This window comes from Xiphias gladius, chromosome 16 (assembly GCF_016859285.1).
Source record: "Xiphias gladius isolate SHS-SW01 ecotype Sanya breed wild chromosome 16, ASM1685928v1, whole genome shotgun sequence".
Taxonomy (NCBI): Eukaryota; Metazoa; Chordata; class Actinopteri; order Istiophoriformes; family Xiphiidae; genus Xiphias; species Xiphias gladius.
The window spans coordinates 5,754,437-5,766,275 of record NC_053415.1 but is presented as its reverse complement, the minus strand read 5'-3'; the positions used below and the strand labels follow the sequence as shown (position 1 = coordinate 5,766,275).

The following is an 11,839-nucleotide window of genomic DNA, read 5'->3' as shown; positions in this document are numbered from 1 at the left end:
CCTGATTATCAATCAAGGTGATCAAGTAATTTTTTGAACCTATTTCTTTCCTAAATTACCTGATTTTTGGCCCAATGTATTTAAATTACAAGCCACTTGCTGCAAGACAGATTTTTTTTTTCCCATTCAAACTTTTCATCAAAACATAAAAAATAATTTCTATACAATGGACAAATGATGAAAGTAGACGTTAGATTATGAAATTTAATGAACTGTTGCTTGGATGATCCATTCTACAACCCAAAATTTGATATGGATATAAAGGGGGAGTCAATTGGAACCTAACGTGTCTCCTATGCGGTAATACCTGATGCTGGCATACTGCTCTCTAAACCAAAACAAATCTGAGTCACCGTCACAACAGCCACACAAAAACATGCTATGATATATGGGGAAATTAAACTGGGTGTGCATCATTGTTATATTGTGTTAAAAAAAAAAAAAAAAAAAGCAGAATCGCATATTTAGTCTTTAAGTCAGTTCTGGCTGAAGATATGTATCAAAGAGTTCTACAAAGGACCAAAATGGCGTCTGGAGCAAAGAGTCTGGAAAAGACTTTATAATACCACATGTATTATGGGTGGATTGCATTCAACCGATGTAGAAATCTTAACTTAGAATGTTCTTGTATCAATCTAACCATTTACTCACCCCACTACTGAAGCCCTTTTATTTTTACAGTATGCAAATCAGATATCTATTGGCACAGATACGCATTCAGCCTCAACCTTCATACCACAGTTACAGTCCCAACACTTTCACACAGGACATTATTTACAGTCAAACTGCAATTTGTATTATGATAAAGGAACTGCTATGAAATTTCTTCACACACTACAACAATTTTTATATGAACAGAAATCTTGTTTCTTGACGGCAAGATACTGAAAGAAAATCCATCACAACCCTGTTTCAACCCCTTTTATAGACTGTATCTAAATATATAAGCACTGTCAATGCTACAACTTGAAAGCATCAATATAACAATCAATCCACATCAATTAGGTGGTGACAGACAGAAGATGCCGCTCAGGGATCACCTGTGAAATTTGAGCAGAGAGAAAATTAGACTGAGGACCAAACAGCATCAGTCAACAAGTTTGGCCTTATTCTGTCAAAATGTACATCTGTGTTGTCCTTTACACAAATAGCAAGTTTTTTTTGGCTTGTAACCCTTAAAACAAGACATCGGTGTCTACTTGTGGCCTCATGTCACAGTGAGCGGCCTCGGGGCGGCCATGAGATTTTTCCCGCTCAGATTATTAAAGACTTTTTTTGGGGGGTCTGAAATGCAGAGTAAAATAGGACAAATTTTGTGCAACAGAAACATCTATTTTTCCTTCTTCTGCTTTTAATTAGTTTGTGACCCCTCAGATTTATCTCGGGCCCTCTTCTGTGCCGGCTTTTGCAAACCTCCAGTCTAAGAATCCTTGTGACCATCTTTTAATGGATTTTTGACTAAAGACCCGAAACCAAATCAATAAATTAAAACCCCCAAATTTGCGTAGATCACATGTCCTTATTTTAGCTCACCAGTATATTCAGAGCAAGCCCATCTGATTGGATAGTGCCTTTACCAGACAAGCAACTGTACTGTATACGACTCATGTATCACACTCCATTTTGAGTTGTTGACCATTTTAATTAGTTTTTTATTGTCCTGGCTTAGCTCTAGTTGTGGTCGTAACGCCCTGAGTTTACTGAATTTATGACAGGTGTATGACTTAAGCCAGATGATTGAACGTAATGCTCTTTCATTTAGAGCCAACATAATAAAACTAAGAATAGTTCTCCTGCACATTTAAATAGCTCAGGAAGGTTCTGTGAGTATGCGCTCTTTATTGCTTGACCTACATGCCAGCAGATAGAGTAGGACCATAAACACCCAATATTACTTAGAGAATGCGGCACTCTCTGAGCCAAAACACCCACTGTATTTACTGCTATGCGCCGCATGAACACTGCCAAGTCATGTAACGCTCTTTAACGCACCACCTGGACAATTCAGTCAGAATCAGTCTGAGGCTTTTATGCTTTTTTGTTTTTTGTCTGTTTTAGATTTTTATCCAAACATGGCTTTTTATTTGGATAGTTAAATAAAGATCACTATTACATTTAAGCACCATCTTCCTCTGCTACTTGAGAATGCATTGTTCCGCTTACTGTACATGTGTTTGGGATAATCTCTTTATCGCCACAAGGGGCAAACTCAGGACTTTGTTGTTACGTCCATCTAGTGGGTAAATAGTGAATTACATCACTGGGTTATAAATCGAGGCGCTTCATCAGCTGGTCCGTTACATTCTGTGACTGTGCATTGTATACTACTATCATTAGATGCAAGTCAAATAAACTTGTCAGAAAATTGCAAAAAAAAATTGCCTTAAAACAGCCTCTTCTTTCACTTACTCAGCACCCGAAGCTGGGCTCTGCTCTTCGCTTTCCCGGAGGTGAACTCCACCGCTCCACTCATGTCCCGGGAGGTTTGTCTGAGGGTTAGCCTATGGACGGTGCCCATCTTCTCCAGGAGTGCCCGAGAGCTCGGCTCCAAGGGCTCCCCGTTCAGACTCCACACAGGAGCTTTGAGGACAGGGACGGACACCTCACATTCAAAGCAGGCTTCTGCAGGGGCCGTGACCTCCACGTCTTTCAGCTCTCTGACCATCAACAAGGACTGGGCTGAGACAGCACACAAAACAGGGGGAAAGCTGTCAGCCTTTTCTCCTTAACAAGCATTTTAAGCAAGGTTCCCTAAAATGTATTAATCAGAGGAATGACAAAAACTGTACTGGAGAATATGCGAGAGTTGAAGAGTAAACTTTTTACTTATAAAAGACAATATCTCACGTTTTTGTGTAATCTTACATCTTCTGGTGAGAAGCTGTAGTCTTACTGACTGTCTTTTCCTTGTTTAGCCATTATAAACCTTTTGGAAGCTTTTTCATCAGTTGTTTTGAGCGGTACGTGGAATATTCCCAGATAACGTGTTCACCTAACCCAAGTCTTTTAATCCCTTTATTTATTTTAAGGACAGTTTGGACAGAAATGTCATAACTTGGTATGTGAATTACATGTTCCGGGATATTTTGATCACATATGTAGCAGCCCGGGGTTGAGGATAGCTGGCCATGTCATTAGGATCTGCTGTGACTGACAAGATCACTGCAGCTGCTGTTCTCAGTGAGGAGCTGCTGACTGTTTAGAGCAAATGGCTTCTTCAAATCTAAACAAGGCAAGAGTGAAATAAAGAACAGACATGTATAAAGAACCGGCAGCTTTTGCTCTGCTTTGCCAGTAGATGGAGCTATGAGGTTACGTATGATGATGTCTCCTCCACTCCCTCTGTTGCACTAGCATGAGAGAGGGGTCTCATAGTGTTGTCATTGTTATTTAACATTTAATTGGTGCGTTGCTGCCAAAAAGGAGGTTATGAGGACCCTATTGTCATATGTGTCACCGGATAGGACTGTCAATACAAAACACGTACCAACAACAAGAACAGTAGTGCAGTGTGTACTGTGCATGTCCACCCCATAACAATATCCCAGTAACAAATAGCTTCATTCTGTTTTTGTCAGACAGGTATGGGGTGTCCGATTACATTTTTTCTGCACTGGATTTCATGGTGTTACATTGATTATATTGTACAACTGACAAATGCAAAAAAAAAAAACAAATGAAAAGGTTTGGCTGTAAACTACACAGTGCTTATAATTATTCATGAACTGTCTTACCCTCCACGGTCAGTTTCGCAGAGCATGTGTGCTCTCCAACCTGGACACTGTAGGTGCCCTCATCATCTAGCGCCACCTGCTGGAGGATCAGTTTGCGATAACAGCCTTCACTGCAGATCTCAAAGCGCTCCGAGGGCAGTATGACGCTGCTGCCTTTGTACCAGCGGATGCTACATCTGGGGTTAGACACCGTGCAGTCCAGGATCACGCGGGTCTTCTCAAGGACGGTCTTATCCTGCAGAGGTTTTACAATGTTGAGGGGAAGCTCTGAAAGAGAAGAAATGCAGCTTAAATTTAGGACATGCCACAAATCAACACACTTTTCACCCTATTTGACCCTGTTTCAATATGACCAGAAAATGAACACTGCATGGCTTTAAGGGCTTATATGAACCACAGGTTCATATATATGCTGTATATCTCTCTCTATATAGAGAGAGATATATATCCCTCCATCCATTAGCCATACCGCTCATCCCATTTGACACTGGGAGAGACGCTGACGTTAAGAGACAAACAAGTCACGCTCACAGTCACACTTCAGAGTCGCCAGTTAACCTAACCTGCATGTCTTTGGACTGTGGAAGGAAGTGAATATATATCTATATATATATATGTGTGTGTGTGTGTGTGTGTGTGTGTGTGTGTGTGTGTGTGTACATATATACATACTTTGAAAAACCTAATAGCATGTTTTCATTATTATACTACCTTCCACCTTCAGGTGTGCGAGAGATACAACATGTCTGGCGACAAACTTGATCTCTCCAGAGTCCTCTGCTCGCACATTGCACATAAGAAGAAAATGTTTAGTCCCTGAAAAATGAACAAAATGGAACGAAAATGAGAAATAATAAACCAGATTATGACTGGCTAAAAAATATGCAATTCCACACACATTAATTTTCCATTTCTATTCATGGGATATTGTTTACATTAAGCTCCTCCTTAGCTCTTCTTCTGGTTTACATACTGTAGAGTATCTGAGCATTTCATCTGTCTTGTTACAGTATTTAAAAGCTGAGTTGCGCAGGATTATGAATTATATGTTTATGATTTTTGAAGCTGACCTTCCTGGCGGATCTTGATGGTGCTGGTGGGTTGTATCCTCTCTCCATTTTTGTACCATTCTCCTGGCACATCCTCCACTGAGATCTCACAAACAAACACAGCATTCTGATCTTCCTGGATGTCCAAATCCTTGAGTCCCTGCAGGATCAACAGCTCACGCTCTGCAGGAAGAATTGACATTAAAAATAATTACGATTTCAATAACTACACGAAACTGAAAAAAGTAGAGAGAAAAAAACCAGTCAAACCTTCTTTTTGTCAGAGCAGGAAGTCTGTGCTATGGTTTCCTTTCCCCTTCGTAAAACACTGTAAATGTTTAGAACTGTTGCATTTTCTGCACTATAGCCTATAACAATATATTGTGGCCTAACTGTTATTGTTATGTCGTAAATATTAGGAAAAGTCCTCTGGTGTTGTACTGTCATTAAGTCTATTATGGAAATCGTAGGCAGATGGCAGTGTTGTGCTGTGTTTGCAAAACTGAAAGCCAGGTTCCCAGGTAGGATTATCTCCTACTGTTCCTAAAAATATGAACTACATTTCTGATGTTTCTTAGCATAACAGAGTTGTCATCATATTAGTATGCATATCATAGTAAAAACTGCTACCAGTATAGCCACTATATCAATACCTAGGTATGTCTTAATATTAACAATAACAATACTTCCACCGATACGAATACAGGAGAAAGAATAAATGCTGGGTTGGCAAATTTTATTTGCGTTTGTCCCACCCTAAATAGGTGTAACACGGCTAACAGGAGAGACAGAGTGATGTCAATCAAATTTAGTCTCAACACACCCACACAGTCCTCAGTAGAGGTCTAATCAGCACCAACTGAAATCACCTGTGTGGGGGAGCAGTGGGTGTGCAAGGCCCTCAACCTTTTTACAGCAGCCGTTCTAGGCTAATTTTGTGGTTCTGATGGCGATTTGTGTCTTTTCTGCCACTCATATTGTGGCTTGACGGTGAGTCGGGCTCAGCTTTTAGGCTGGGACAAAAAAAAAAGAAACTAAGATCAATGTGCACCATCTTCTCAGACTAGCTTCTTGCTAGCCTTATTTATTTGAACCTTCCTGATGGGTCCTGAGTGAGAAAAGTTAGTTTCTGGCTAAATGGCAAAATGTAAACACTAGCCTGCAAAGCTAATACGGGAAGGATAATAAAGTCCTCGGCGTTAAAGAGCAGCAGCAAAACAAAGGTGGAAAGTTACAGCAGTAGCTAACACACACAAAGATGGCAGCACTTATCTGGCATTGTGGTAAATGCTTTCTGTCTTTTTTGGGTCACACACACACACACACACACACACACACACACACACACACACACACACACACACAATGTAATGGAAGCACCTTAGATGACAAATTGTATCTACTGTTTGACTTGCTTTAACAAAGCTTGATGTAGCTCTGTTATACTCTGCTCCTCTAACATTATGGTGGTACCGATCCTAAGATTTTTAACAAAGCCTAAAATTAATTAATTTATTATTATTTTTTTGGACATTTACTTCCTTTCACAGAAGACATTTTGACTTGTCTTAGGAGGGAAAGTGCACGTGGGACTAGCAACATTAACCAAGACACAGTGCTGTTCAAGTGTCACAGTGAGCTATCGGGCACAATACAAGCAAAGCTAAATTGTACACATTCTTTCATGTTATTAATCATGCCTGAGTTTTTCCTGCTACAACAAACCAAAATGTCTGCTGACGAAAAGGTGCTGCAACCTGTCAGTTGACGTAGACATTGCTACACATTCAGTTCAGCTCTGGTAGGATCAGGTAGCACACTACATCGTCAGTTAAATGAATTCTTTTGATATTTTCCTCTAACATGGCATCAAAATATTGTAGTGGTTACCCAGACTATGTTTCAGCAGACCTCGATGGTGCAAGGTGTGCAGATTTGGAGCGTGACTGTGGTCAAATTGTGAATTCTCCAGTAAATTTTATCTCTGTTGATTTCTTGGTTCGGTTAATTTTTTTTTTTCCTAAAGCATTTTAAGTGATAGTTTACCATTAATGAAATGTGCATCGATTAAGTTTTAGCACAGTGCAGATTCTAATTTCTAAGAAACGGGCAGATGCATCGTTGATTAGCTAGAATAATCCATGTGTGCGGTCAGTTAAAAAGTTACTGGGTAAATAAGGAGTGTCATTGTGTCCTTTAAGTGAAGGACCCATGGCTAGTACTAACTTTTTTCCATAAAGATTACTTGTTGGCTTTTTGGCTTATTTTGGTGATTCCCAAACATACAGTATATTGCTTACACTTTCTGTGGAAAATATACCACATCTCATGTCATTTAACTTTTCACCTTGCTGCGGTAAAGTACAGGTGTAGGACCCAGTGAAGTCCCTCCTGGGTGTGGTTACAGGGTTCAACAGAGCACACTTCTGACCACACACAACCGCACTTAGTCACAGGTGAAATAGACTTGAAACTTTCAACTACAGGGGTAGCAAAATACTGCTTTTCAGCCTGCGTGGGTACCGTGAAAGTAGTGGCCTGTTTCTGTAGTTTTTCAGTTTTTAGACAGTAGACTTTACCATAGACCTCCACATTGCAGGACGTAGTAGAATCTCCAGCATCGCAGGTATACATGCCAGAATCACTGACATGACATTTCATGATCTGAAGAAACCGTTTTCTTCCCATTGCATAAATGCGTAAGTTCTTGCCTGGCTTCACCTCAACCCCATTCTGAAAAGGAAAAAAAAACAAAAAACCCAACTTTTTAAAATTTTATTTCAAGTGCAATTAATCCAAACAACTCCAAGTGGATGTGTTGCATTGTCCAGTCTAGTGAATTATGGTTCTTCATTGTTCCACATTGATCAACACAAAGCTGACAGAAGACAATTTAGTAAAAGCTTAGTTTAGTTTTGGCTTGAACTCAAAATTCCATCCAGAAATTTAAAATCCCCGGTGGTTATGACTGAAATTCTGTGTCCACAGAGTGTCTAAGTTTGTGATTAGGAAGGTGTCCATCTTGGCTATTAGGTGTTTGGTTATGAAGCATAACAAAAATCCAACACTTGCCTTAATCCATTTTACAATGACATTGTGTCTTGACAGCTCACACTCAATAGAGATTACTGCTCCTTCAGAGAATTTCTGGTCCTCCAGTTTTCTGAAAATGGTCACTGGGGGCTCTGGTGGAGAAAAAGCATGCTTAGTTAAGAAACCAAAATCCTATTTCGATTTCTCCAAAATGCATTGCTGCACAAAATTTAAGTAGCCTGTATCGTTAAAGGATAGGGTTGGATAGGAAGTCTCTCTTCAAACGAAAGGTGGCCATGTGAACAGTGAAGCATCTTTAGGTGGGGTTAATCATCCCTCCTTTTCATACGGGCCTTCAAGAGATCCCTTCCTAACAAGCTTTTAATGGAAGAGATGAATGACAAAATCCACAGTCCTCGTTCTGTGTTAAAGCATATTCCAGGGCTTATGTAAAGTTAATATGGGGCTTCAGCAATACCAGTTACATAAGTGTTTATTGTCTAAAGTAAGTCTTTTCAGTAAAAAAAATTATTGTGCTACTATTCCTCCACTGCAGTTCAGTAAGGAAACGCTGTCTGAGGAAATGCAAAGAGGGAATTCTGTAACAAAAAGACTATAACTAGGGTAAAGGTACCCACCTGATTTGTCTAATTCAGACTCCTGAAGCCTCATATTAATTTAAGATAAACATGGGAATGCATTTTTGCACAGACCAAGGGCTGTGGATTTAATCCCTATCATTTCCACTGGAAGCATGTTAGAGTCTCTTAAATGCCGATATGAGCAGGAGGAATGATTTCAACAATCTAACACTGTCACTTTACATATTTACATGTGAGTATTATTTTAAGACAAACTTGAAAAAAATGTTAGCCTATCCTCTAAGTTTTGTCGGCTAATTTACCGCAAAGATATTTTCATCCAATTGTCATCCTCAGCATTTCAGCCCCTAGCTCAAAGGGATGAAAAATAATCCGCTATTATTTTTATTTTACAGCATGATCTTAAACTAGCACCAGATAGAAAAGACAGAACAGAGCTACCACTTTTCATTGGGTCATGCTAAGCTATTTTGTGTTTGGAACGTGAGCCCAGATAAAGACAACAGTAGCAGAGCTGTTGCTCCATTCTATCATCATGCCTCCACTGCTTGGCATTTTGTCTAGTCTGAGTGGAGCTCTTTAGCTAACAGTCTGAGGTCGCAACAAAATTAGTACAGTAACATTTTTTGTTTTGTTTTGGTAGTACTACAGTGTACTGTACATGGTTTGTGAGCTGTGAACAAAAAGTTATTATTGTTATTTGGAAACATTAAGTTGACATAGTAGATTGCTCACATCATTACAGAGGTTGTTAATTGGCCCATTAATAAGAACATTGTCTTAAAATTACTTTTTTTTTTTAACAAAACTAACTAAAACTAATACTTTTTCAAAATGACCTACCTTTCACAACAAGCCTTGCAGATGTCTTCAGTTTCTCTACACAAAACATAAAGGTGCCAGTGTCTTCTACTGATAGGTTAGAGATAGTGAGGCTGTGGACTTGTCCTTTGACACTCATGCGGAAGTGATTTGTCGGCTTAAGCTGGATTCCGTTTCTCATCCAAGTACCTGGGACATTGAGATGTGAGAGCTCCACCTCAAAAGAGGCTGTTTCTCTTTCTGTGGTTTTAATGTCAGTCAGTTTCCTCTTGATTGTGATTTTTCGTGCTGTAAAGGAAATTGCAGAATTATATAAATGGAAACATTGAAGTAATCCAACAGCAGAATTTGAGGGTCCTGCAATGATACACGGTTATAGTGTAAGTGCATTTAATCATCTACTTTACCGTATAATGAATAAATGAAAATAAGAGTTAAACAAAAATTAAGTCTGAAAAATTGGCTCCAGTAACAAGTATTTTTATTCCACTTTAACAAGAAGCAGACATGGTGTCTATTTGAGTCTGTTCCATACACAACAGTCTGCAGTTGAACAATACAAGCTGGCACACATTGACAAGCCGATAGTTTAGTCATTTGAGTACTGGGCTTTATACAAAAGCCAGCTTTGAAACTGCCAGCATTTTTCACTTATTCTAACGTAGACAGGCATTCCCTGTGGAAAAAAGGAGTTTATTTTGGAGACCTGATGACAACAACCTTAGGTTTGAAGGCCAGGGTGTAAATTTAGATGCAATGAGAGGAGATCCAAATTCATAGGAGGTGCCAACAGCAGCCTGAAGTCCTGACTTTCCCTTTCCCACCCACACCGGTGTTGAAAGAATAGCCCTTAATTCACCCACTGGCTTGTTGATCATAGGTTTAAGAAATATAAGAAGCATGCACAAAGAAAAACAATCATAAGTGTGTCTTAATCACTACAAGATGCCAGTTTTATAATGTCTAGGTTGCTACTTTTGAGAAATTGTTAATAGGAAATTAACTTTGTTTACAGAATGCAATACTTGTCCTTGAACAACTGCCTCTTAACTTTTTATTCACCAAGCACTTCCTTTAAACTGTAATCTGCATTGCCTTTGACATAGGTAATGAAATCATCAGGGGTTTATTGATCTTTCATCAATACAGAAACCCTGATCTGAGGGTCACCCAGGGCTGCTGGTTGCCATCGTGTTCCGGTACAAGTGTCATCCTGATCCCCAGTCACTCATATTGCTCTTACCCAGTTAATTGAGCTTTGCCTTCACAAGAAGCACTGATGGAGGGCAGGCAAGAGCTGGAGCCGTCGGCAACGGTGATAAACAAACAAGAACAGGGCATAGTGAGAACACGTGCACACTCACGTTCCACTGTTAGCTGGGCTTGCGTGCGGTCATGGAGGGTTTCACAGCTGTAGGTGCCCCGGTCAGACATGGTCAGTTTGTGTATGGTGAGACTGTGTCTTCGGCCCTTGTGTTTCAGGGTATACTTGGCTTCAGGATGGATCAGCACCCCTTGCCTCATCCACTGCACCTCTCCCGAATCCAGACTCACTTCCACCTCTAGAATCGCCTCACTGTACTCCTCTGCGACAACTGGCGTCATTTTCTTGGTGAACCGCACCTGTTGCTCTGAAAATGAGTATATGGAATAACTAAACGGCAGCATCTATAGTGTCAATGCTTTATATAGCTCTTTGTTGATTCTGCATAACAATGCTCTGAAGCCACACCCAGACAGAGCAAAATAAATGGCACTGATCAGTTATAGCATTAAAACCAGTTACCAGTTTTAATCTTGTAGCTGACCAATGAAATTCATTAAAGTTTACATTGCAAGTTCAGGCACAGAGAGCAAGCAAAAAGCCCTGAGGAGCCTTGCCCCCTGCAGTGTCACACATGCCAAAACCACTGAGCCACTTGTCTCTGTCAGTTACCAGAGGAATTCTAACAGGAGGAGCTGCTAAGCGCTAGCCGTCAAAGATGCCTGAAACAATTTCAGCTTGTCTGAAAGTGTCATTATTTATCGCATCTGCTTATGTGGTACTAATGGTACTTACTTTTATGTTCACATTCACTCCAGTATTGCTGAAAATAGTTCATAGTTAAATATATTGTGATAACTAACAGAGAGATAAGAGGTTACTGAACTATGGTTAAATGTCATAACTAATGTGATACATCGAGAAAAGTTTATAGTGTTAATGGATGGGGCAAGAACTCACCTTGAACCTGGAGTTCTGCCTCTGATACCAACCCCTCTGCATCAGCTGTCACTCTGGCGCTATCTGAAACCATGCAGTTGTGGATGCAGAGCATGTGGCATAGCCCATTGCTCGAAATGACAGTCCGCTCATTGAGAGCTACTTGCTTGCCATTTAAACGCCACACTAACTGAGCGTCCTCTGGTGAAACCACACACTTAAATACTGCATCTTCTCCTTCACAGACTGTGATGTCACGAAGCTCCGCTATGAACTCAACAGCACGGGGAGCTGAAGGCAAAGCATTCAGCTGAATTAGATTTGACACTTTAAATGTTAAGATGGCACATTGACTATTTACATTATACATACAAGACATTATTTCTCTCTCTGAAC

General features: G+C 40.0%; 1 protein-coding gene across 14 annotated transcripts in view; it reads right to left on the bottom strand.

The window, feature by feature from the left end:
* Nucleotides 1-432: 432 nt before the first annotated feature.
* The window catches only part of obsl1b (obscurin like cytoskeletal adaptor 1b), a 35,625-nt gene continuing 24,218 nt past the window's right edge, over nucleotides 433-11,839 (bottom strand). For all 14 annotated transcript variants that reach the window (XM_040147879.1, XM_040147872.1, XM_040147869.1 and 11 more), the window contains 10 exons: nucleotides 11,465-11,734; nucleotides 10,605-10,871; nucleotides 9,262-9,528; nucleotides 7,856-7,968; nucleotides 7,363-7,516; nucleotides 4,805-4,966; nucleotides 4,446-4,550; nucleotides 3,735-4,001; nucleotides 2,410-2,679; nucleotides 433-1,040 (listed from right to left, as the gene is read on the bottom strand). In XM_040147879.1, the coding sequence (XP_040003813.1) occupies nucleotides 1,030-1,040; nucleotides 2,410-2,679; nucleotides 3,735-4,001; nucleotides 4,446-4,550; nucleotides 4,805-4,966; nucleotides 7,363-7,516; nucleotides 7,856-7,968; nucleotides 9,262-9,528; nucleotides 10,605-10,871; nucleotides 11,465-11,734 (1,886 nt within the window). In that variant the 3' untranslated portion in view covers nucleotides 433-1,029. The remainder of the gene's footprint in view (nucleotides 1,041-2,409; nucleotides 2,680-3,734; nucleotides 4,002-4,445; nucleotides 4,551-4,804; nucleotides 4,967-7,362; nucleotides 7,517-7,855; nucleotides 7,969-9,261; nucleotides 9,529-10,604; nucleotides 10,872-11,464; nucleotides 11,735-11,839) is intronic.